The sequence below is a fragment of the Taudactylus pleione genome, unplaced genomic scaffold (assembly GCF_031769625.1).
Source record: "Taudactylus pleione unplaced genomic scaffold, aTauple2 ptg000563l, whole genome shotgun sequence".
NCBI lineage: Eukaryota > Metazoa > Chordata > Amphibia > Anura > Myobatrachidae > Taudactylus > Taudactylus pleione.
In genome coordinates this window covers 1,498,674-1,526,621 of record NW_028284965.1, presented here as the reverse complement: position 1 = coordinate 1,526,621, position 27,948 = coordinate 1,498,674, and the positions used below count along the sequence as shown (strand labels likewise).

General features: G+C 45.2%; 1 protein-coding gene across 1 annotated transcript in view; it reads right to left on the bottom strand.

Moving 5' to 3' along the window:
- LOC148481776 (phospholipase A2 inhibitor gamma subunit B-like) overlaps positions 1–24,165 on the bottom strand; it is a 32,994-nt gene extending 8,829 nt beyond the window's left edge. Inside the window, exons 1-3 of the mRNA XM_088453029.1 lie at positions 24,073–24,165; positions 15,442–15,576; positions 10,672–10,818 (exon numbers count right to left, since the gene is read on the bottom strand). Coding sequence (XP_088309155.1) covers positions 10,672–10,818; positions 15,442–15,576; positions 24,073–24,127 — 337 coding nt within the window. The 5' untranslated portion in view covers positions 24,128–24,165. The remainder of the gene's footprint in view (positions 1–10,671; positions 10,819–15,441; positions 15,577–24,072) is intronic.
- Between the last annotated feature and the right edge of the window lie 3,783 nt (positions 24,166–27,948).

The window sequence follows — 27,948 nt, the reverse complement described above, 5'->3', positions numbered from 1 at the left end:
CTGAATCAGGCCCTTAAGCTAGGTACATACTAGACCACAGAATATCAAAACAGTGCATGTTTTCCTGGTCTCTTCACATAATCAAAAGTGAAATAATTTATAACCTCCTGTGGATCTCTTAAAATGTGCCAGTGAGTAATGACTACACCTGTGCACCTGCTGGGAGACCTGCAAATTGTGACCTGTGTGGGGTCCTGGGGACCATGTTTGAGAACCATTGTACTAGACCACAGGTTCTCAAACTTGGTCCTCAGGACCCCAAAAAGTGCATGTTTTCCAGGTCTCCTCACAGAATCACGAGTGAAATAATTATCTCCATCTGTGGATCTTTTAAAATGTGTCAGTGAGTAATGAATACACCTGTGCACCTGCTGGGTGACCTGGAAAATGCGACCTGTGTGGGGTCCTGAGGACTGAGTTTAAGAACCACTGCACTAGACGATGTGTTTACCTAGCAATGGCAGAAACGACTGGATGATATATCGGGCGGTCCGTACACACTGCACGATCTGGTGTTTGACTGCCCGATAAATTATTCCCCGCCACATACAGAAGCATGGTGTCGTTCCTCAAATTGCCAATCTGAAGATGCTACAAATGATGCGCAAATAGTGCGTACACACTGCACAATGTGGATTGGATGATTTGTTGTTCCGAGTTGCCTGGAAACTGGCAAATTGTCCAGTACAGATGTGCCCAGCTAGTTTGTTGTTCATGGCGCACCATTCAGGGCTCTGTGTCGCGCCATGAAACGTTACGTGATGACTGGACTTGTGGCGTACCGTGGTATTCTTCAACACAGGGTCCGGAGCACCCTGTGCTGGCCCTTGAGAAGGTGGCCTAACATCGCGCACCGAATTTGGGGGCGTGGCCTAATTACCATAGGCCACACCCCCTGTGTGACATTATTTTGAGGCGTGCCCGCATGGCATGCCTCCAAATAACGTCAGGCTAGGGGTAAAGCCCAGCACACCGTCACTGGCTGGGCTTCCCCCAGCCCTCTCCTGTCAGTGAATGGTTGCTTCCATTCACACTCCGGGGACACTCCGGGGGTCCGGCACCACCACACAGCTGCGGCGGTGGGGGTCCCCAACCTCCCGATTTGTCCCGCTGAAATCAGGATGCTGGGGAAGGGTGCCGCCCCTCTATGGGTGGCGCCCCTGTGCGACCGCACTGGTCGAACACCTCTAGAGCCGGCCCTGCTTCAATGAAGGATACGCTATGGCATGTAATACAGAGCTTAACCGCTGGGTGGCGAGTGCTCCACTGTTGTAATTTGTACTGAATACCATACTGTTAAATTGGATGGATATCACATTCATGCACTGTACAGTATTTGCATGTTCGCACAAGCAATATTTTTAATATCACATACAGTACATACAGTAAGCTCTTAGAACGGGCCGCAAATCAGTATACATACTGTACATAACTGTATAGTAGTGTAGTTGCCCGAGTTGCTATCACGGTATAACTGGTACTGTAGATTAATGAGATGAATGCACAGCGTTCAATGAGATGGGGTGAATTATTCTCTAATGATGGGGTAATGTGTATATACAGTATGTACTAGTGGAATGGCGGCAGCCCGACATGAGCAGAGTTCGAAGCAGCGGAAGCTCGACAGCGCTGGAAATCCCGATCGTGGATAGGTGAGTATCTACTAACCTAACCTAACCACCCTAACCCTCCTTAGGAGTGCCTAACCCTAACTTCCCCCCCAAGTGCCTAACCCAAACTTCCCCCCCAAGTGCCTAACCCTAACTTCCCCCCCAAGTGCCTAACCCTAACTTCCCCCCCAAGTGCCTAACCCTAATCCCCCCTCTAAGTGCCTAACCCTAACCACTCCCTTCCCCACTGCCTAAACCCACCGGGAGGGTGCCTAACCCTAAGTCCCCCCCGGGGGTGCCTAACCCTAACCCTCCCTTCCCCTAGCCTAACCCTAACCCTCCCGGGGGGGTGCCTGACCCCTAAGTCCCCCCCGGAAGCCCTAAACCTAACCCTCCCCCTCCGCGGCTGTCCGCTGTCCGCTCGCGGCGCCCGGCATCACTACGATAGTGATGCTAGGCGCCGGTCTCCCGGCGTCGGGGAAATGCGGGCGTCTACATCTAGACGCCCGGCATTTCACCCTTGCCGGGATATGACAGTCGGCTTCCCGAATGCATACCGTACTGGTACTGTATAATATCTGGAAAGGAAGACAAGTCTTTTTATTATTAAAAACAGCAGCGGGTAAGTGGAGTGCACAAGGGTGTGTAGCTTTAGTAACAGAGTATAACAGGTAGTTTAGGGTCACAGTGATAAAAAGATTTCTAGGGCACAAATTTAGCTAAAAATACAAATAATTAAACATGAACATTAATGGCAAAATATACAAATAATATTGTACTTGTACTTATAAAATAAAATATAGCAATTGCTTTAATTATACCTCAAATTTGTGTAAATAAATACAGGATTAATATGGAACTTCCCTTTTTACGTTCCGTTACAGATATGAAATAATTACTATTATTATTATTATTTTTATTTTGCTACAATAATTCTATTAATCTGTTAGTTATAATAACTTTTACTGTATAAATTAAAGGGAATTCAATTTATGAAAGTGTAGGACCCCTCCCATGTTTATGACATGCGCCTATATTTTTGCATCTTCTGTTGCAAGTAAATACAAATGCATGGTGTAACCTTCCATTGTGCATAAGACTTGTAGCACCCCCTTACACGTATATTAATCTTGCAGCCCTATTGTGCTAGAAGAGACAGAGGGGGTGATTCAGACCCGGACGCAATGCAGCGCAGTTTTGCAGCCGTCAGGGGCCGGGTATGCAAATTCCGCGAACGCACTGTCTGGCGCAAGGACTCCCTCTATGTCTTAGAGAGAGACGGCAGAGCGATCGCACGCCGGTGTAATGACGCCCACTTTTCTTTCTTAACACATGTCATCTCCAGGAAGTGTCTGATTAATCAGTAACATCGAGAGCCATCGGAGTTGCACGCAGCCCTTGAGGTAGACCTTACCCCACCGCAAGCATTGCGATCACTGCAGGCTGAGATACAACCAGGTGACGTGTACAATTACGCTTCTAAGCTACTTGTGCACACCCAAAGAACGCCGTTTTGACGCTCAGACATGCCTGCGTTCGCACATCCACTACCCCGTTTTCCAGGACCTTCCCCTGTTACCACCCACAAACTTCACTATCTGTCACCCAAAGTAGCGCTCAGTCTGTGTACTGCGAGCGCACGATTCCCGATCGCAGTGACTTGCTCGCGCAGACGCATGCGCAGACGGGCAACTATAGGCCATAGCGTGCGATCGCAGCTTAGCGTCCGGGTCTGCTGATCTGGCCCAGAGGGCATTAACATTCATCTGTAATACAGAAAAGGTGCGCAGACGCAAGCTAGGCATGCCCCTTCGCGATGCGTCCTATTTTGAGTTGTATCTTTAAATGCGCCCTTCAGTAGAAGTATCTGTGAGCATTATTTAGAGTTGTATGCAAACCCGATGATTTACACACCACTCCGGTGTTTGGTGATCTGCGCATGAGCAGGATCTGTGCTGCGCATTTGCCGATCAGGGTCTGCGATGGCGCTTGCAGTGCCCCTAAGATGCAGAATTATTCCCATGCAGAGGTAGGGGCAATGACCCAGAAAACGGGGACGCGTCATCCCCATTTTCTGGGCATGCTGAGGCTAGTGGTTAGTTCCTTGGATGCAGCTTCACTGACCCCCAACAACATTTACATAAGATGCGCACACTGGAGGCAATTCTGGGATCAGTGTGATGTGCTGCAGACCCCCTGATGACGGCTCTGCCCGGCACGGGCGGGCGGCAGGCGGGCACAAAGTGGGGGTCCTGAAGCACAGTGCTGGGCTCTGCAGCTTTGATGCTGCAGAGACCACCTGGCGGAGGCGGGGTACGGCCCCCGGTACACACTCGGGATTGGCAGTCAGCGGCACATTGAGCCAGCTGCTGTCACCGAGTCCGGGGAGGGATGCGAGGCTGTAAAGGCACGCTGTCTTTGCAGCATGTAATGGATGCTGCAGAGACCTTCTGAGACAGGCACATGGCACACGCAGGCAGGCGAGAGATCGGAGGCATAATCATGCTGGAGTCTGGTCCTTCGGGTGGCTTTAGTGGCTCTGCATCAGAGACTGATAGCTGTGGCAGCAGTGGGGCCGAGCATGTTCATATATAGTGTACACTGGCATCTCTGATGTTATTCCGCTTTCCTCTCTGAACCCGTGACGTCACAGCAATCACGTCCTAGTCAAGCCATACCCAGACGCGTTTCGTCCATTCGGACTTCCTCAGTGGGGAATGGCCATCAATCTCTCTGTGTTTATATACCAGCATATCTGGTCATCTGATTCCGTTAGACCAATCACTACTTCAAGTTTGAACAAACTAAACATAGAGAGACACTTATAGAATGTTTGGAAAAACAAAAGTGTCCTCAATCTATGGATGCCATTTTGTTGTGGATCTCCATACACTAATATAACCTCCATTTTGTTAAAGTCCGGACTAGTACTATTATAAAGTACATCCACCAGGTGACACTTAGCTCTTATCTATTCCATAAATTGGATTACCCATAAAACAAGGGTCGCGCACATAAAAAATAACAAGTGGATTTATGTTTATATAACTATTTGAATGCTACAAAGTGTGTTTAATGCTGAATTGAAGTGAATTGCTTTAGCGATTTTTTCTTTTATATAGCAATTATGTCATATAATGAATATAGAGCTAAACGCTCAGATGAATGTCATAAAATCTTTAATGAGAGATTGTTGATGAAAGAAATTAAATTAAGATGGGAGATCACATCAATTGAGAATTATTTAGAAGCTGGAAGGGTCCCCAGAGGATTAAGAGTCCTTAAGAATCCAACCTTTGGGAATGAGAGGAGTGAATTCAGAGAAAAATGGTTTAGCATTCTGGTTAACTGCTCCTTGGAATTGATGAGACTTATGGAGCGTACACACGGTCAGATTTGTCAGACTTGTCAGATTTGTCAGATGAACGACTGAACGACTAAACGATTTGAACGATTTGACCAAAGTTTTGAACGATTTGAACGATTTGAACGATTGAACGATTTTTGACTGCATTAAAATGAATGGAATCGTCCAAGTCTGACTGCAAACCCATCAGATGTCAGATATCGTTATCTGACAAACGGGAACGCGCATCGTTGATCGTCCATCGTTCAGGCATGTCAGATATGAACGATTTTCCTTCAGATATGAACGACTGAACGATTTTTAAATCGTTATCGTCCATATCTGAAGAAAAAATCTGATCGTGTGTATGCACCATTATTGTCTTGGAAAGAAAAAAGAAAATTATGAGAGATAGATAAGGATATATAAATGTTGAAAGAGAAAATAGAACCAATTAAAGAGTTGGATGATTAAAGGGATTTAAAGAACTAAAGTTAAAAAATTTGAAAATTAACTAAAGTGTCTAAATTTAAAAGGGACCTTATGGATTATAAACATAATAAAGTGAGAAATTGGTCAAAAAATTTAAATGATAGGAATAAGCAAAGGAACACTGAGGGAACATGGGAGAGTGTGAACTATAAGAAAAAAACAGCATTTTCACAAAGGGAAAGAATTGGGAAAAGGGAGAATTTGAGAGAGTGGCGTGCGTCCACACTGAATAAATATAATGTACTAGAATCCCTGAATTTAACAAAAAACTCCCCCTTGAGAAAATTCTCAATAGGAGACACCAGCAAGAAATTCAAAAACAAAAACAAAAAGAAACAAGGAGAATTCGGAGAGGAAAGAGAGGGGGAAAAAGGAAAAAGAATGAGGAAGGGAAATTATTAACTGAACAAGGTATTTTCAATTTGTCAGGTTATGAACTCAATAATGATGAAATAGCTGTTTTAAAGAGAGGGATTGAATGGCGTCCATAGATTGAGGCCACCTTTGTTTTTTCAAACATTCTATGAGTGTCTCCCTATGTTTAGTTTGTTCAAACTTGAAGTAGTGATTGGTCTAATGGAATCAGATGACCAGATATGCTGGTATATAAACACAGAGAGATTGATTGATGGCCAAACCCCACTGAGGAAGTCCGATTGGCCGAAACACGTCTGGGTATGGCTTGACTAGGACGTGATTGTTGTGACGTCACGGGTTCAGAGAGGAAAGCGGAATAACATCAAAGATGACAGTGTGCTGATGGGACTGGGTTCACCCGCTTCCTCGTGCTTGATTTGTGATATTGCAATGTATCACACATTGCCTATGTGAGTGTTTTTAATCCTTTAAGTAAAGTTCATTATTTTTATATACTTCACTGTTGTGCTCCTCCTTTCATCTTTGTTTATACAGTGCAATACCCTATGGGAGAAGGGCTTATCAGGAGTGCTGCACCACGAATATATATGGACACTTTCTGGACTGTTTAAAAGACACAGATTGCGCAAATTTGGTTAATCTGTCTGTTTTGGAAAAATAATAAATAAATAAATAAAAAAAACAAAAATAAAACAAAACATATATATATATATATATAATTAATTAATCCCAAAAAAGGATAAGCTAGAAGGTGACTGGGAGAGTTAATGTCTACTCCGTTGACCGGACAGTACATGTGGAGAAGTGGTGACCTATCTCAATCATGAAGATTTAGTGAATGAATTCAAGAGCTTCGTTAAAATAAATGGGTGTAAAGTTTGTAATCTAATGATCCATTCAGATTCAGCGTGACGTAGGTTTTTAAATCTGTCGCCTCCCATTATGGTTTTATTAATAATCTCAACTCCCACTATTTTAAGATCACTAGGATCTTTCGGATGGAACTCGGAATAATGCCAGGCGGTGTTTGAAAAATCAACCAATGACCTCGGCGCTAATGAACCATAAAGAATATATGCAATCAACTAAGTGCTTCTTTGTCCTCCCACTTTGCAAGTGTAGGTAATACAACAATCAGCTGCAAATCTAAACTCCAGGGATTGTGATTCCCTAGTATAGTGGTTCTCAAACTCGGTCCTCAGGACCCCACACAGTTCACTTTTTGCAGGTCACCCAGCAGGTGCACAGGTGTGTTCATTACTCACTGACACGTTTTAAAAGATCTATAGGGGCAGCTAACTATTTCACTAGTAATTATGTGAGGAGACCTGCAAAACATGCACTGTTTGGGGTCCTCAGGACCGAGTTTGAGAACCTGTGCCCTAGTAAAAACAAAAAAGAATATTTTTTGGACTTTTAGATGGAAAAGATCTGGCAAGTCGTTACTCCAATCCCACTAGGCTGTTATTTTATTCCGGATACACACACGCGGCTTTATCAGCTGTTCAAGAACGGGAGACAGAGAGACTGCCGATGAAGTGTATCCCGTGTCAGAACGCCAATCCCTTAACTCCGCACAACTTAAACGGACTCAAGCGTGGTAATTAAATAGAATTTGGGATAAGACTTTTTATATCAGCTCATTATTTTTGTCTTAAAAAGAACTGTATGCTTCATTTATATTCCATTCCACACGGATTTCCACTTACCTTTATGGATCAAACACCAGCCTATCAGAGTCATATGTAGCTATTGCAGAAGACCCTACAAAGTACCTTATTAGGTCATTATTATTGAGATATCTATATAACCGTGGACATTATTAGTTACATTGTTATTTTTAAATGGATGTGGTGGGTGGTCAAATATATCAAATGTGATTAAATTATTACTTTTTGCATATAAGAAGCCCAGACTGTTGTTATATATTTCTGCCATCTCACAGTCTAGTAGTGTGTTCCCAATTAGCGCAGTCTTGTTTGGTTATTTGCATTTGTGTTTGAAAAATGGCAGTTAGGAGCTGATTGGTTGGTACTTTACCACTCTCCACTTTATCTCTCTCCAAGGGTTAGTACTTTCTCCCTGTTGGTCTTTTTGCTTTTCTCCCAACTGACAATCAGCCCCTAAATGTATGTATATTTTTTTTATAAACGTTTAGCTCTGGATACATCCTTTATTGGTTTTGATCCTCTTGGACTGTCAGTAAGGTGATATGGCGGTACAGACAAGGACTTCATGTCCTTGTGGAAGCACTGCAAATTGTACCATGTGATCTGTAGCCTCTACTAAGCATAAGCAGGGCCCTTGAGAACCTGGCCGGGCCCGGGTAATGGAGGGGGCATGGCCTAATTGCGGGAGGTATTGCCATGCCCCCTTAAAAAAAAATAAATCACTTTTTCAGCGCCGCGTAGCTGAGCGCCAGGGGGGGCGCTGTAAGCCCCCCAGCCCGGTGCTAAGCAGACGGGGGCGCGATCAGTGTGATTGCTCCCCCCCACAGCCATAGGAGACTGCCCCTCCAGACAAATGTATCTTTGTAATGGGCCCGATCCCTCTGCGATGGATTGCCGCGATCCCACGATGCTTGGTTGCAGCGTCAAATCACCGACATTTAACATGGGAAATGTCTGCGATCCAGCAACGGATCGCAGAACATCGATGGTGGGCGATCGGAAGTTTCCGATGGGCGATCGGAAATTTCCGATTGCATCCCTGCATCGCGACGATCCGTCGCAGATGTATGGCCACCTTTAGAAACTTGTGTCTGAACATTCCAATGTGGGACACCTGATGCACATTCCTGCTAACACCTGATACACTACTTCTTTTGTAGCATCAGTGCCAGCTATTGTCACTGAGGAAGAGCCTGTTTGGGCCCTTGGGCGGTTTTCTCAGCTTTCCGAGTTGCGGTTTGGGAGTTTATTAGAAGTGAATATATTTTAGATAAAGTTTCTATTATATCAGGAGACCTCCATTTCGTAATCCAATTGAAGGACTTAAAACAAAGAAGAATATATTGTACCTAATTACACACAAATGTGAATTTATTATCCAATGTCTCCAGTTAATGATCAATTCTGGAACTTTTTATTGTTATTATTAGTAAATTTTAAATGACGCAGTTTTTTTTTTTTTTAGTCCGTAATTTGGGTATCTCAGCTTCTTAAATTATAGGTATATATTTGAAGTTAGTATTTTCATGGGTATAAAAAAAAACAGTTCAGGGAAAGCTAAGACACAAGCCCAAGGCATTTGTATTTATTAATGGCAAAATGATTACAGTTAAAGCACATTTTGGTGGGATAAATGGGATAATATAGCACAGAAAACACTGGGTGTGTAAAGGCGCATATCCACTACACGATATGATTGAACGATAACGATATCGTTCATCGTCTGCAATATCGTGCAGCGGATATGCCCGCTGGTCGTTGTCGGCATCTGTCATCGCCTGAACCTACTGTCCAGCCCGATGATATCGTCAGGTTGTGCAGGTTCAGGGATGAGGGAGGGAGCCGGCACTGAATGACATATCGTTCAGTGTGGGCACAATGGACCTCATTCAGGGCCGCTCGTAAGCAGCCGCTCGTTCGCTCCGAGCGTTGTTTGCCCAACTGCGCATGCGCACGGATCGTTATACGCATGCGTGAACCAGTCAGTGCGGTCGAAATTCATGTGCTCGCAAAATAGCGAATGCCTGCTATTTTGAGTGACAGGAGGAGGCGCATGTGGGTGGTAACAGGGGAAGGTGCTTGAAAACGGGGAGTGGAGATCCGAACGCAGGCGTGCTTAAAGGTCAAAACGGGCGTTTTATGGGTGTGCATAATTACTACAGCAGCGTCATTGACCACGTCACTGGGTTATTTTATAGTCAGAACTGCTCGCAAGATTGTAGTAGCAAAAACCAGCCACAAGAATACCCTGGTCGATGTACTCGATTAATCTAATAAATAGCGGACATGACGTAGGATGCAAGCGATTAAAAACGACCGCAAGTTTTGTTCGCTCTTTCAGACCTAGAGGCGTGAACAGACCGCAAAGAGCGAACGGTTCATTTGAATAGCCACCCCTATTTTCTGGACGAGCGAGCGCTAATTGCGTCCGGCTCTGAATCAGGCCCAATGTCCACTGCACAGTATTATGAATGATGTCTTTATCGTTCAATCGTTCATTAATCATGTAATGGATATGCCCCATAAGAGTGCAGTACACTGAAGGACCGATTCACTACCGATTGCAACTGCAAATGCAATAACGATTACGCACGCAGTTCAACTGCGATAGTATGCTAATCCATTGCGATCGCTATGCCGTCACAGCACAACACAAGGACACCCATTTAACCTTAAACACATCCGTAATGTTTAGCAAGATTGGGAAACCATCGGTACCATCGCAGCCTCACGCACACTTGTACAAGCTCTGACCTCACTCAAGAATTGCTAACTTCCACGCACACTATGAGGCCTCAGGCTGTGAATGGCATCACAGTGGCTAATTTATGCACGCGGTAATGGCGTTCAAATGCACTGGCACGTCTACGTTTCCCCGACCCCCCGAAGCCCCCCACCACCCCGTCACCACCCACAAACGTCACTTCCTGTCAATCACTCTGTGATGGGTGTGCGCAGTTCAGATGAGATGCAAACGCATGCACAGAACGCAACAATCAGCTGATTGCGTGCGTAATCGTAGTAGCGGGCGGCAATGACTCAGGCTCTGATTGTTAGAATGTACGCCATGTGTATGTCACTCATGAAATAGTCTGCAGGCAGCAGGACACAGGTGAGATGATAATGGTGAAGGCAGGACAGGTTACACAGTTATTGTGGAGAATGTGGCACTTACAAGTGGGGATGGGAGGAGTACAGTTATCATGGTGGCAGCAGGTTGTGTTGATCCTGAGTCGGCCTTTGTGAAAGCGCACAGTCCCGTTCTTGTATTGATTGCACTTTCCGCACAGTCTCGTAAACAGCGATGTTCCATGTGCACCTCCTATAAAGGAAGAGAGAGTTATTAAATGACATAATTTGCTAATTCAGGGAAATATTGATTTGTATTGTTCAGGAGAAAATTTAGCAATGAAGTACAAAAATATATTATCTCAGATAGCTTTCTATAAATACATCTATTGTACAGTACACAGGTTGTACCATCACCAAACAGCTAATTAGAGACCACTTCTTCACCTGGTTGCACAGACAGAAATTCAGAAAACATGACCTGTTGTTGGGGGGTACTTGAGGGCTGAGGATGAGAACCACTGACATAAGTCATGTACATTAGAAAGGAGAACAGTATTCTTTTTGGGGCACTGAGGGGTAAAATATAACCTTTATTACATATAATTTTAAAAATGATTCCAATCAGTGATGGTACTAGAAAGTGGTGGGCCCAGGTGCAAGAATATGGTTTGGGCCCCCTATACAGTGCTCCCAGTAGAGGTCCCCTTATGCAGTGCCCCTTATACAGTGCCCCTATGCAGTGCCCAAGTTGTAGTCCCCCCCCATGTATTGCCCCCAAAAGTAGTCCCCCTATGCAGTGCCCCCAGTAGCAGTCCCCCCTATGCATTGCCCCCAGTAATAGTCCCCCCTATACAGTGCCCCCGGTAGTGGCCATCCCCCCTATGCATTGCCTCCAGTAGTAGTCCTCCCTATTCATTGCCCCCAGTAATAGTCCTCCCTATGCATTGCCCCCAGTAGTAGTCCCCTCTATATAGTGCCCCCAGTAGCGCTCCCCCATACAGTGCTCCCAGTAGCGGCCAGCCCCTCTATACAGTACCCCCCAATGAGTGCCCCTAGTAGTGCCCCCCATGCAGTGCCAGTGTCAGTGCCCGTGCCCCTTACACACAAAAAAACCCCCCACAACTTACTTGCATCCCCACTCCTGCCATGGCCGCCACTGTCCGCTCTCCCGGCCCGTTCTTCTGCAATATGGGAGAGACGTCATGACATCTCTCCCATCACCGGCTGTGTGGGGAGCCGTAAGGCGGAGCTCATGAGTGAGCTCCAGCCGGCTCCCTCCGTGGACCCTGCAGCCAATGAGAGTCTGTCTGACTCTCATTGGCTGCTGGCGGCCGTGTGTTACTGTGTAGTGCAGACCGCTCTCACTGCGGTCTGCACTACACGTAAATACTGTGGGGCCCGGGGGACACTGGGGCGGGGGCAGCGGCGCTGTTGGATGCAGACGGCTATGGACTCCTGCACCACAGTGGGCCCCGGTGCAAGCCACCGGCTGCACCACCACTAGTTCCGCCCCTGACTCCAATGATAAATGTTGAGAAATAAAAACAAGAGGAAAGTTAGTGATATGTGTAGGAGTGAAAATTACAGGGGTTGATGTATCATGCAGGGCAAAGAGTGGAGAAGTTGCCCATAGCAACCAATCAGCCTGTTGTTATTTATTGAATGTGTTACTGATGGAATAAAAATGTATCAGTTACTGTATATAATGCAAAGCTTCATAGGTTTTTTTTTTTTAAGTGGCCAATCATTGCTTCCTTCTGGCGTAGTTCTACGTTATATTTACTTATTGGCAGTGTACAGTATACACACATACGTCATCAGGGAACTACTAGATTGATGCCAGAGCCAGTGACACTGGAGCTGTATGTATCTGTTGATACAGCGCCCAATTCAGAGGTGGACTCAAGGGCGATTACATACACTGATCGAGCAAGTGTTTGCCATCGCGCCTGCGCATAAGCCGCAATGCGAGTGCGCAGTGATTACGCACAGAGGAATCCATCGCTAAGTAAATGACAGGTTGCTAGCGTTTGGTGGTGATGGGGAGGGTGGCAGTAAAAAACGCGGGCGCGCCTGTCCGTTTAAACACCGTTACATGGGCCTGCATACATTAGCCATTGCGAGTGCATACGCAGCATGAGAGCTCTCAGCGTGATGCTGGTCAGACCTGTCGCAAGGGCAAGATGGCTGTCGATGTGCATCGATGGTACCGATATTTAGGCAGGTGTGCGTCTCCGCATGCAGGGAAGAAGGCAGCAGTGTTGCTCAGGTGATCTCTTTAGACAGTAGCATATTTTCGCAGGTGCGTTGCGAATGAAAAGGCAGTTGCGATCGCATTAGCGTGCATCTCTAAATCAGGCCCGCAGTCAGTACTGTGATGTGTTGCTCCTACTGTACTCTGGGACCCTTTGGGATGGTTCGGAGAGTGGTGAGCTGAAGCTGGAAGTGATGCTTCTCAGCTAATTAATTACAGAGGAATTACAAACACTTCCCACTCCTAATACAGAGACACTAAGATCTCGTATCCCTCTCCAAGGGCAAACAAGGTAAGGACATTGCATATACTTAATTGAAATAGACTTAGCTATTGCAACACAGATAATGCTTTATAAATGAATTACATGTTTATATATTATCTTACTCTTCGTGTATGATTCTCAGTCGGACACTTCTGTGGCGCTTTTCCCTATGCAGGGGCGTTTTAAGAGTGGAGGTGGCCTCGTGTGCAACCTCCTTTTCGGCTCCCACCACTCTGGCCAGGGGCATTTCTAGAGAGGAGGGGGCCCATGTGCAGTCTCCGACACGGGCCCCCTCCTCTCTGTCCGGCGGCCGGCAGCGCACTGAGCTGTGCACAGCCAGCGCCTGAGTTATAGACTCTGTGCACTAGAGTGCGCCCAGAGTCTATAGAGGATGCGCTGGTCACCAGGAAAATGGCGGAAAATGGCGGCGGCGCCCATTTTCCCTGTACTGCGCATGTGCAAACGATGGGAAAATGGGCGCAGCGGCCATTTTCCAGTAGTTTTTAGAGCGCCGGACCCCCGCTCCGAAGTGGGACTCCGGAGAGGTAAGTAAAACTATGGGTGCAGGGTGTGCGGTGCAGGGTCCCCCTGGACCCAGGGGCTCGTGTGCCTCGCACACCCTGCACCCATTCTAGATATGCTCCTGACTCTGGCAGCGCAGTAGATTTTGGCTTAATGCCAGAATCTACTGCACATGCACAAGTGTCCGGGAAAATGTTGCCCGCACCTCAGGGACATTTTTCTGCACATTAACGAGTCACTGGCAAAATGGCCTCCACCATTTTACAAGGGATTTTTGGAATTCACCATAGATGGAAGAAGGTGACACGCTGGCAAAAAGGGGCCGGATATTTAAATTAAGCGCTCGCACTGCACTCGCACTGCGTCACGTAAGGATGCCCTCTATGTCTTAGCGAGGCCCGGCAATAAGCGCTCGCTAGTGTATAAAGACGCCCCCTTGCCACTCGCAACACACGCCATCTCCGGTATTTGATGGAATAATTGGTAACATTGAGAGCCATCGGAGCTGCTCGCAGCGCTTGAGCTAGACCTTACCCTCACGCAAGCACTGCGAGCAGTTCAGGTTAAAACACAACCAAGTGACGTGTACAATGACGCTACTTTGCTAATTATGCACACCCATTAAACTCCGTTCTGACGGTCAGACACGCCTGCGTTCGCAGCACCACTCCCCCGTTCACAAGCACCTTCTCCTGTTACCACCCACAAACGGCGCTATCTGTCACTCATTTCACTGGGCAGTCTTTTCAGGGCGAGCGAGCAAAATCCAATCGCTCGTACTAGTTTGCGCACTATGACTTATACGCATGCGCACATGGGCGACCAGCACTCAGAGCGATCTCAACTTAGTGTCCGGGTCTGAATCAGGCCCCAAGTTCTATTGTGACTGGGATACCATTTTACCTTGAATATGATTGATTCCTGTGATTGCTGTGGAGATTTTCTGACATCTGGATGTTTATCTCTTGACAGATACCCGCATACGCTACTAAGGGGTCTATTCATGAAGCAGAGAAGAGCCATGTTTAGCTGAAATCAGGGCTCTTCTCTGCTTCGTACTATTCATAGAGCTAGTTTACCATGGAGAAGTATATTACTTTCCCAGCAGTACACCAGCTCCATGCCTGCATGGCATCACCGCGATTCATGAAGGAACGGAAATCTCAGCTCTCCATTCCTCTGCTGTGTACAGATTCGCCATCTGAGGACAGCGTTATCGGTTACCGCAAGCCGTACAGAGCAGAGAGGCTGCATACTTCCCTGGTCTCTGTCCATCACCCGGCGCTGGCTCCGCCCCCTTTTCCCAGCCACCATTGCAGCAGGTGTGACCTGACCTGCTGTTCTCAGACGCCGCGGTATGCGCAGTAAGGAGCAGGCATGTCAGGCATCCAAAATATCTGTATTCTCACTGCGCCCAGGGATCGTAGAGGAGCCGGACAGACAGCGCCAGAAGATGTCGGACATGGTGTACTGTACATGAGTGGCTACTAAACATCACTATATATTGCATCAATGTGATGTTGTATTTAGTGATATTTTTTAGTAGCCACTTCATGTTCTACATGAATAGAGCCCTAAAGCTGGTATTTTTCACCAATCAGCTCCTACCTGTCACGTCACAGGCTGTGTTTGAAAAATAACAGCTAGGAGCTGGTTGGCTGGTACTTTATATCCGTCCACTTTACTCCATCCAAGGCTCAGTAAATAGATCCCTTATTTAGTATTTTTCATACAGTTAATTACACACTTTAAAATGTCTTTCCCCCCAGTTCATAGTGTATACACTGTAAAGACCTGATTGCATACTGGAGTACCAGGATCTCTTCACTCACCTATTGTGGTCCTTTCATACAGGGAGACACACGCATCACCCGGCGATGGACACTGCACTGTTTTTCCCTCACACAGTTTGTAGTCTTTCACCTCCTCATCTTTTACTGCACAATTGTAGCATAATAAAGAATAACCTAAAACACAAAGATTTATGTTTAAAGAATTTACAATTACTGTAACAAATTGCTGCACATTTTAAACAGTTAACCCTTGGCTGCCAATGGGCCATATCACAATTACAGGGTCGTTGAAACATCCACGGTGCCAGGCTGCTGAGGGGTTGTGGCCAAGTCAAGGAGGCGTGGCCAAGTCTCCTAAGAAAATCACCAATGCAAAATACTATGCGCAATCTGCAGTGCTGCAAAGAGGGACATTTGGCCCCTGCCAGGCTCCTTCAACAGGCCCAGGCGCAAGTAGTTAGTGGCCAATCACACCCTCCCAGAGCCCCTGCACAATTGTGCCTGTGGATAGTGTCAGACCAGGGAATGCAGTGGTAGGGGCCCAAGTTAAGGGGTGTGGTCAGCTACTAGAAGGGGTGTGACCAACTACCACAGAGGGATTTTGCCAACTAATAAAGAGGACATGCAAAGAACAGAGCCCCTTTATAAAGAAGGGGGCAGGAGTGTGTCAGCACCACCCACTTTGATTGGCAGTAGGCAGGGTCATAGCTAGGGTAGTGCGGCCGGTGCCATGGCACAGGGCACCACAGGTCAGGGGGCGCTGTTTGGACCTTTCAAATTTCTGTTTATTATCATTCTTGCTGGTAGCTTCCTCATTTCATTCCCAGCATCTCCTGACCTCTCCTATCTCTTCCCTGGCCCTTCCCCATGAAGCCATGGCCCTTTTTTGGGTGCACAGGGCACCAAAAAGTCTAGTTACGGCTCTGGCAGTAGAGCTAATCTTGGTGTAGTTTCCAAACCAAGCACCCAAGTTCATCCATGATTTTGCTGCACCCCTAGAGGAGGGGTAATGCCCACTGGGGATTTCCCTGTACACCTGTAGGCCAGTCTGACCCCGCCTGTGGAGGCTTCTCTTTCACATTTACCAGACTGTCAATTTTACCAGGAACAGCTTTTTCATTTTTTAATGCAACTGCAATAGTTTTCTTTTGATACTATAGTGGAGTTAATAGTTTTAAATTTCTGGACATTTTACAGGTTTATGTTAAGAAAACAATTTAAAATAAAGATTCATTCAAGACATTAAAGCAGTGATTCCCAACCACGGTCCTGAAAACACACTAACAGTCCTGGTTTTAGTGATATCCATGCTTAAGCACAGATGGTTAAATCAAAATAACTGAGGTACTGTGCTAATTAAGCCACCTGTGCCAAGCTATGGCTATCCCTAAAACCTGGACTGTTAGTGTGCCTTGAGGACCGTGGTTGGGAGCCCCTGCATTAAAGTATTCCAAATTTATTCTGCAACTTCAAATGTTTACAGGAACAAAACTTATGTGTATCTATTAAATATATGTAAAATGTATATGTAAATGTTTATGTGGGTTTTACCTTTATTTTACTATAATTCTATATCTTGTTTTCTTGATTGTTTTTTTTAAACATATAGGGGCATATTCAATTGGGTGCATGGTTTAGCGAGGAAAAAACCTTTCGCCCAAATTTGTATTACCCTGGGTATGCGCATTCACGATACCTACGGTATCCAATTAAAAACAGTGGTTGCAGGGTTTTCAGCTCTGAAAACCCCGTGCTGCATAAAAAAAAAATAAAAAAAAATTCTTCAATTACCTGCCCGGTGGTCTCCGCGGCTCTCGGTGGCCTCCCCTCTATCTTCTCACTGGAGAGGGGGCTGCTGGGAGTCCCGGGGGCTGCTGGGAGTCCCGGGGGCTGCTGGGAGTCCCGGGGGCTGCTGGGAGGCTCCAGGGACTGGTGGAAGGGGCAAAGGCTGCTGGCAGATGTAGTTCTCCCAGCGCCCTTTCTGGGGGGCAGATAGACACTGGGAGGGGGCACACACACCGGGGTCACACATACACAACACTAATAAACACACACACTCATACACACACTCATACACACTTACAAACACTAACAAACACTTTCGCTGCTGCAGAAGACCCGGTTTCCGACTCTGGATGCAGAAGAAGATGCAGAAGACAGCGCTGCAGGAAAAACCTTGCAGGTGCGGGATTTTTGCTATTCACTCACCCAATTGAATATGCCCCATAGGGTTCAATTCAATTAGATGCAAGTTTGTGAAAGGTGAAACTGCATCAATAAACTTACATACATTACGCCAATGCACACACCCGAAATGTAACTAGAAATGGCGATTCACGAGACAAGCAACAATGTTGCACATTTTTTTCTGCAAAAACGACCTGACGGACGTGCACGAAACAGAGGGGAAATTATCCTGGACCCCAAAAAAGTGACAACTGAGATAGCAGTCAGGCTGTAAGTGGCCATAAGAAATAACTGGAGGTTTTTAAGATGTGTCAAATGGTGGAAAATATTTTAGTTTTCAGTGAATTGAAGACTTTACAGTATTTTGGGGGTACAAATGGGTTTTATGTGATTTTTAAGTGTTTATATACAAATTTGTAAAATGTTGGAAAAAAAACATTTAGCTCCCATCTCCAAGTTCACAACTTTTACACCTCTACATGTATGTCCCACATAATTAACACCTCACCATACATGTTCAACATAATTTTCACCTCCACATATCTGTCCTACATCATTTACACCTCCACATACCTGTCCCACATCATTTACATCTCCACATACCTGTCCCACATCATTTACACCTCTACATACCTGTCCTACATCATTTACACCTCCACATACCTGTCCCACATCATTTACACCTCCACATACCTGTCCCACATTATTTACACCTCTACATACCTGTACCACATCATTTACACCTCCACATACCTGTCCTACATAATTAACACCTCACTATACATGTTCAACATAATTTTCACCTCCACATATCTGTCCCACATCATTTACACCTCCACATACCTGTCCCACATCATTTACATCTCCACATACCTGTCCCACATCATTTACACCTCCACATACCTGCCCCAAATCATTTACACCTCCACATACCTGTCCCACATCATTTACACCTCCACATACCTGTCCTACATCATTTACACCTCCACATACCTGTCCCACATCATTTACACCTCCACATACCTGTCCCACATCATTTACACCTCCATATACCTGTCCCCCATCATTTACACCTCCACATACCTGTTCTACATCATTTACACCTCCACATACCTGTCCAATATCATTTACACCTCCACATACCTTTCCCACATAATTTACACCTACACATACCTGTCCCACATCATTTACACCTCCACATACCTGTCTTACATCATTTACACCTCCACATACCTTTCCCACATCATTTACACCTCCACATACCTATCCCACATCATTTACACCTCCACATACCTGTCCCACATCATTTACACCTCCACATACCTATCCCATATCATTTACACCTCCACATACCTGTCCCACATCATTTACACCTCCACATACCTGTCCTACATCATTTACACCTCCACATCCCTGTCCCACATCATTTACACCTCCACATACCTGTCCCACATCATTTACACCTCCACATACCTGTCCTACATCATTTACACCTCCACATACCTGTCCCGCATCATTTACACCTCCAGATACCTGTCCCACATCATTTACACCTCCACATCCCTGTCCCACATCATTTACACCTCCACATACCTGTCCCACATCAATTACACCTCCACATACCTGTCCCACATCATTTACACCTCCACATACCTGTCCCGCATCATTTACACCTCCAGATACCTGTCCCACATCATTTACACCTCCACATACCTGTCCCACAACATTTACACATCCACATACCTGTCCCCATCATTTACACATCCACATACCTGTCCCACAACATTTACACATCCACATACCTGTCCCACAACATTTACACATCCACATACCTGTCCCACATCATTTACACCTCTACATACATGTCCCACATCATTTACACCTCCACACATCTCCCCCACATCATTTACACTTCCACACTGGTGTTACTACAGTACTACAGTAAGTTCACAACTTTTACACCTCTACATGTATGTCCCATATAATTAACACCTCACTATACATGTTCAACATAATTTACACCTCCACATATCTGTCCCACATCATTTACACCTCCACATACCTGTCCCACATCATTTACACCCTCGCATACCTGTCCCACATCATTTACACCTCCGCATACCTGTCCCACATCATTTACACCTCCACCTACCTGTCCCACATCATTTACACCTCCACATACCTTTCCCACATCATTTACACCTCCACACACCTGTCCCACATCATTTACACCTCTGCATACCTGTCCCACATCATTTACACCACCACACACCTGTCCCACATCATTTACACCTCCACATACCTGTCCCACATCATTTACACCTCCACATACCTGTCCCACATCATTTATACCTCCACATACCTGTCCCACATCATTTACACCTCCGCATACCTGTCCCACATCATTTACACCTCCACACACCTGTCCCACATCATTTACACCTCCACATACCTGTCCCACATCATTTACACCTCCACATACCTGTCCCACATCATTTACACCTCCACACACCTGTCCCACATCATTTACACCTCCAAATAACTGTCTTACATCATTTACACCTCCACACATCTCCCCGACATCATTTACACTTCCACACTGGCGTTACTACCGTAGGTGCAGGAGGTGCGGCTGCTATGGGGGCCAGCTGCCTCCGGGGCCTTGCAATCACCCTGCGGCTATGGTGCAAGGCCAGCCATCGTCGAATCTTTATTCAGCATCAGTTTTGTGTGCTGCGCTTTGCAGGGCAGGCACATCGTCCCTCACGGGTGGCTCTGCCTCCATCTCTCCTCACTGACTGATACTGGTAGGAGGCGTAGCAGCAGGGCTGGCTCCAGGGGTCGGAGCACCCTGTTTTCCGGCCCTCTTCACTGCGCCCCATCATCGTGAAATTATGGGCGTGGCCTAATTACCATAGGTCACGCCCCCTATGTGACATTATTAGGAGGCGTGCCCGCCTCCAAATAAGGTCAGGCTGGGGGGAGCCTCACTAGCTGGGCTTCCCCCAGCCCCTTTCCCGTCACTGAATGGATGTCATTCGCATGCGTGCAGCATCCATTCAGAGTCTCCGGGGTCCGGCACCTCCGCACAGCTGTGGCGGTGGGGGTCCCCAACCTCCCGATTTGACCACTTGTGGGCCTCTTCGGCTCACGGGTGAAACAACGGGACAGTACTGTCCCGCTGAAATTGGGATGTTGGGGAGGAGTGCGCCCTCTATGGGTGGCACCCCTGTGCGACCGCACAGGTCGAATACCCTATAGCCGGCTCTGCATAGCAGTCATTCAGAGATGTCTCAGTAGGCTCAGCATGGGTCTTCCCAGCATCAGTCAGTGAGGAGAGATGGAGCTGACGGGAGAGGAGATGTGCCAGCCCTGCGCAGCTAATTGCTTAAATAGGATGCGAACACGTAGCAGATGTAAGTCGCAGAGTAGGAGGGGGGAGTTCGTGGGGGGGGGTGCGATTGACCTAGGGAGGCCCATGAAGATGTTGCTATGGGGCCCCCCTAGGTCTAGTTATGCCGCTGCCCCTTTGTAACATTACAATAAAGATTTTCCCCACCCTCTCACCTGCTCAGGTAGGTGCACATAAACAAATGAGAATTTGCTCAGAAAATGGGTTGTGAGTTTGGAATTGAATTGGAAACGAGAATTGTTGTGCAAATTCGCTCTGAAAATGGCTACTGGACCCAACTTGCTCCTAATTTAAATGACCCCTTACTTTTGTTTTATAGCATATGTCAACATGAAGTACCATAGACTTGGATGCCTGTGGTATAGGGTTTGGGTCCCATTAGACCCAGGTCATCTCTTTCATTGGAAACATTAGCGATCCTGTTAGTACTGTTTTCTATTAATAGTGGTGCATTGTGATGCATGGGGACAGCAATTATGGCATCACCGACTTGTGTAGGTGCATAGTCCTGACATCACAGAAGGTGTGGTTGCACTTCCCCTACACTCCTGGCTCCCTACAGAGACTCCGGGACTCGGTAAATTTGACCCCCATCCCATCAGCTCTCCTGTATGGAGTATCTGCTGTCCCTGACAATTACAGAACATTCAAAAAAGGTTTTGCTAAAAGCTGAGCTGAATCCAAAATAGTAATAAAAGGTGCACTTGGATTTCTCAAATATTGGCCCTGATTCAGACCCACTCGCGAGCGGCTGTCCGCTCGCAAGTGGGTCGATGGTGTGCACTGCGCATGTGCACGACGGAGGGAGCTCCGTCGTGCGCATGCGCCAGACGCGACGAGCGAAGGACTTTCCTTCGCTCGTTGTGTCTGATCAAAGGGGGCGTGCTGTCGATGTTGATTGACAGCACGCCCCCTTTGGTGGGCGTGCCGGGGGCGTGCCTCCCAGACGGGGGCGTTCCGAAGGGAACGCCTACCGTCAGAAGCCGGCCCACTGACATCACTAGTGATGTCAGTGGGAGTGATTTTGGCTCTGATAGAGCCAAAATCACTCCAGGGCCTTGCGGTTGAGAAACTCAACCGCAGGCTTCTGTACGCAGTGGCGATGGTCGCGATGGTCAAGACCATCGCGGCCATCAATCTGCACACTCGTATAGGCTGTGGGTGGTGACCCACAGCTATACGAGCGTCCAGGAGGACGCTCCATAGTTATGGAGGACGGCCCTCATTCAGAGCGTGCGCTCTGCTCAGAGCGTACGGCTCTGAATGAGGGCCATTGTATTTACAATTACTGCCATCATTTTTATATATTTCAACAATGTTATGCAAGTTTTTTTTAGCTATCTTCATGTCTAGACAATAGTTTTGCCTGGGTTACACTGTAGCTGTACAATACAAGTATATGTAATAATTTACAAAAAGTAAATCATTTTGAAGGTCTTCATATTTTTACTCAAAATAAATTCAGCCTAAATTAATCTCACCTCCTGTTATCCTTGTTTTTATTTTAGGTATTTGGAGCAGTGATAAGTCTTAAATGTACACTGTGCGCATCAACCGGTAGAGAGTTTTTGGAAGCAATGTGTGTTTATTTTTGTCTATCCAGAAGTTTTTTCGTGTGTGTCAGGTGTGAAAGAGAATGTCAGTCACCTAGCAATACATTGGGCCGTATTCAATTTGGAGCGAAAAGTCAGTGGCCAGACTTATCGCCGTCATCGGAGGTTTCGCCGTCGAAAATTTACCGCGTGCATCCCCGGTTATCCCCGTATTCAATTCCAAATCGGCGAAAACGGGTCCCGGCGAAAACGAAATCGGTGAAAAGTCCTGTCATTTTTGGGGAAATCAGCCTGACACCCCCCAAAAGATGCTCTGACGTGAGGGTTTACTTTGGGTACCCCTGAATAGCCCTGCTAAAGGTATATGGGGTTTTTTAACGGTCTCAATAGGTGCTGTTTGGTGTTTTTAAGAAGGTGGTGAAGAATAGCATTTAGGAGGTTTTTTTTGCTAAACTAAGTACTTCCATCAAATTTGGGGTACATGAAAATGGGTGCAAGCATATTTTAAAGTTGCTAATATGAAGTTTTAAAAAACGTGAAAAATCCACCTGCCTCAACTACCTGCAAACAAAAAAACACCTGGGGCATACTTGGGGACCCCCCTGAGTCTATATCGCTAGTTTAGAAGTTTGTCCCCCAACTTTGTTTTTTTCACCCCCAAAACGAAAGTACTTTTTGGGGGTGTCCTAAGGTACTTTTAAAATTTTTTGGACACACTTTACCTTTGGAGGCCTGTCCAAGGGGTGCAGGGTGGTTTTTGGAAGTCTGCACCCCAAAACCCCAATTCTGCACTTTTTCTCGCCACCTATTCATAGGTGATACTTTTTCGCCAGGTCTGATGCATTGACTTTTCTCACCAGCGAAAAAGTCGGCCAAATTGAATACGGGGTAAAGTAGAATCGACGAAAATGACGTCATCGGCAGTTTGGACTAGTGTCTAGAATCTCGAAATAGACAAAATGATTCTCCTATGCATGGACAACTGTGACATGTATCTGGAACGATCAATATAACCCATTTTTTTTTTTAAACAGTTTTGCGCTAAAGTATCTCTTTATCCACTGAACTAGAAAATCAACAGTTAATATATATATTATATAGTATATAAAATATGCATAATATAACATGTCAAAGTCATATCACAAATTGTTTCAGAGTGATGCAATATATTCATGAAAGCAATCTACACCAATGTCATTGTCCTAAATACTGGAACACATTTCTGATATAATCTAGCATCATTATTTAATGTATATTTTTTAAGCAAATTGAGTTATATTAAATAGATTACAATAAGAAATATTTATAAAGGCAGAGGTTTTCTTTTGCATTTAGAAAAAATAAATAAATGTCATTTTATTAATGCTCCCTTGTTTGTTTCCTAATTTTTCTGTGCTTTTAATTGTACTAATTCCAAAAATTCCAAAAATTGTTCTAAATCACTACTGGTATATATAATAATAGGATTGGAACATCGAGGTATTTTGCAAAAATAAAAAAATAGAGCCAATCACCCACCTGTAGCTGTGATCACTGATAGGACGCAGGTGAAGAGAAGACGTGAGCTCATCATGATTACTAGGCTACTTGAGGATGCTGTGAAACACAATATATTGCCAAGCCTGTGTTCTGAATTACTTTATAACAGGGCGTTGGCTTCATGAGATTATGCTGTAACAGTAAAACACAGTAGGGAGGGGATAAATAAAATGGAAGTGGCTAAGAGCTACTTAGAGCACAGTAAAAGGATCAGTATTACATCAGATATGATTGAACTGTCAGAGAATGGACTTTGCTGTGTTATTCTCCTGTGGTGAGAGGAGAGTACAGAACAGAAGCACGGCAACTCATAGCAACAGTTGGATGTAATGTTGTTACAGATGGCAGATATCAAACTGTATGACATTCTGATAAACGGTACTGGAGCTACGTTTAGACAAGCTTGCTCCAGATTATCCATCCTCTCGCATGCACCTCTGCTGGCCATGGGTTTAAAAGGACACAGTAATGCAATATGTCTCTAATTAATATTTATTTATGCAGTAATGCAGAGCATATCTGTGTGGCTACATTACTGTCCATTATTAAAAATGGCTCTCTCAGCCAATAAACGCTTCCCCCAGTTCATCCCAGATGCCCAGAGACAAGTTACAATTTGGTGCCCCCCCCTAAAAAAAAGGGAAAATAAATATGGTGTTCTATCTATCTATCTATCTATCTATCTATCTATCTATCTATCTATCTATCTATCTATCTATCTATCTATCTATCTATCTCATATCTATCTCATATATCAATCTATCTCATATCTATCTCATATTTATCTATGTATCTATCTATCTAATCTATCTATATATCTATCTATTTATCTATCTATCACATATCTTATCTATCTATCTATTTATCTATCTATCTCTCTATCTCATATCTATCTATCTATCTAACTATCTATCTATCTATCTATCTATCTATCTATCTATCTATCTATCTCATATCTATCTCATATATCTATCTATCTATCTATCTATCTATCTATCAAATATCTTAACTATCTATCTCATATCTATCTATCTATCTCATATCTATCTCATATATCTATCTATCTATCTATCTATCTCATATCTATCTCATATCTATCTATCTATCTATCTATCTATCTATCTATCTCATATCTATCTCATATATCTATCTATCTATCTCATATCTATCTCATATCTATCTATGTATCTATCTATCTATCTATCTATCTATCTATCTATCTATCTATCTATCTATCTATCTATCTATCTATCTATCTATCTATCACATATCTTAACTATCTATCTATCTATCTATCAAATATCTTAACTATCTATCTATCTATCTCATATCTATCTATCTATCTCATATCTATCTCATATATCTATCTATCTCATATCTATCTCATATCTATCTATGTATCTATCTATCTATCTATCTATCTATCTATCTATCACATATCTTAACTATCTATCCATCTATCTATCTATCTCATATCTATCTATCTATCTATCTATCTATCTATCTATCTCTCTATCTCATATCTATCTATCTATCTATCTATCTATCTATCTATCTATCTCTCTATCTCATATCTATCTCATCTATCTATCTATCACATATCTTAACTATCTATCTATCTCATATCTATCTATCTATCTATCTATCTATCTATCTATCTATCTATCTATCTATCTATCTATCTATCTATCTATCTATCTCTCTATCTCATATCTCTCTATCTCATACCTCTATCTATCTATCTATCTATCTATCTATCTATCTATCTATCTATCTATCTATCTATCTATCTATCTATCTATCTATCTATCTATCTGTCTGTCTGTCTGTCTGTCTGTCTGTCTGTCTGTCTATCTCTCTATCTCATATCTATATCTCTATCTATCTATCCTGCAAGTTTAGATACAGTATATAGTTAAGTAAAGTTTTTTTTATTTATTAAACTGTACAAAACTCTTTGCAGGACTGAAAAGTCCTGTTGGAAGTGAGGCCAGAAGCAGGGGGTGCTGCACAAAAACCTAATCTAGAATAGCCTTAAGTGGGGTGAATATATTGTGGGCAATGGAGGAGGTGCCCCTTCAGTGCTGGCGCCCGGCAGCAGGCGCCTCCATTGTCTCCCATAGTTCTGCCCCTGGGCCTTCCCCCATAGACATCAGTGGTGGGAATGCACTTTAATAACCCTGCCGTTCCCACCATTGAAGTCTAAGGGGAAGCATTTATTGGCTAAGAGAGCCGGGGTTCACATCTCTCAGCCAATGAATGGTCAGCTAATACATTTCTATGGGAAATGCTGCAGCTGAACCATCAGTCGGTAAGTACGTTACTGTCCTTAGAAGGGATGCAGTCATAGGACCAACAGTAGGGATGCTGGCGCTTAGAATGCTGGCGCTGGAATCCTGACACCTGTCAGAATCCCGGCGTTGGCATCCCGACCGCCGGCATCCAGATGGTAAGTACTGGGGAGGGATTGGGTTAGAGGTTAGGGTTAGGCACTGAGGTTAAATTTGGGATACGAGGGGGTGTTAAGTTTAGGCACCAGTAGGGAGGTTAGGTTTATGCATCGGGGAGAGAGGGTTAGGGTAGGGAGAAGGGAAGGCAGGCAGGGGCATATCTGTAATGGGTGCAGGGTGTGCGGGGCACATGGGCCCCTGAGTCCAGGGGGGCCCACACCACACACCCTGCACCCATAGGTAATTATACTTACCTCTCCGCCGATTCCCGAAGTGCTGGTCCCTCACATGCGCTGTAGATTCTGGAATGAAGCCAGGATCTACAGCGCTCAGTGCCGCTGAGCTGACGACAGAGAGGAGGGGGCCCAAATGGAAGGCTGCACATGGGCCCCCTCCTCTCTTAAAACGCCCCTGCCAACAGGTGTTGGTATCCGAACCCTGTCAAGATGCTTGCGTTAGGATTATGACCATCAGGATCCCCATCGCCGGCATCCCGTACCCAACCCTTCTGGCGGAAAGGACTGTGCCCGTGGGCTGCGTGTTTTCGTTTGGGCTCTTTCAGCCAGTGCTGGTTCAAAAAATACAGGAAAAAAAAACCAAGGGTCCCCCGTGTTTAATGAACCAGATGGCATAGGGGTCCCCTATCTTTTTATAACCTGCATGAGGCTACGCTAGCAGGGATGTGATGCCACAGCCAGAGAGCATGCTTGACGGGATCCCCGGTCCAAAGCTTTCAACAGCTCACCTGAGCGAGTCTGTGATCACCTATAAAGAAACCTTCTACTATTTTGTACTATTTTCAAATTAATTGCAAGAAGCCAGCTATACAATTTACCGAGTAGAGGGTATATTTTTCCTCCAGACACACAGGGGCATATACAGAGCTGTAAGTAATTTGCCCATAAGAATCGTACACAGAATAAATGTGTATATTCACTAACATATGGAGCTATGGTTTGCACCATATCAGTGAGTGCTTGCAGTTGCCTTATTCTTGTTGCAAAAGAATAACCTCCAAAAAAGCATATATTTGCTTTCATCCAGGTCTGCATAGCCTGCATTCACATGAATAGGTTACCCGGCGTTGTCCGGTTTGAAGACTGTACCCTGAAGTACACCTGCAGACTTTCATTGTTTAAATTGTCCTCGCCTATAACCCCATTCCATTGATCCTGAAAAGGACCCCACCGTTTGCTAACATGCATGCAAACAGTGGCGTAATTACAGCTGCCTCTGTGGCCCACAGCTCCCCTTGCATCATGCACACAAGGTGGGCCAGTCCAGTCAGGGCCGTAGAGAGGGGCACGGGTGTCAGCAATGTTGATTTGGTGCTGGCCTGCCAGCTGATTACCGCTGATTACAGTTGGTAAAAAAAAAATAGATTATCTACAGCGCACGTCAAACC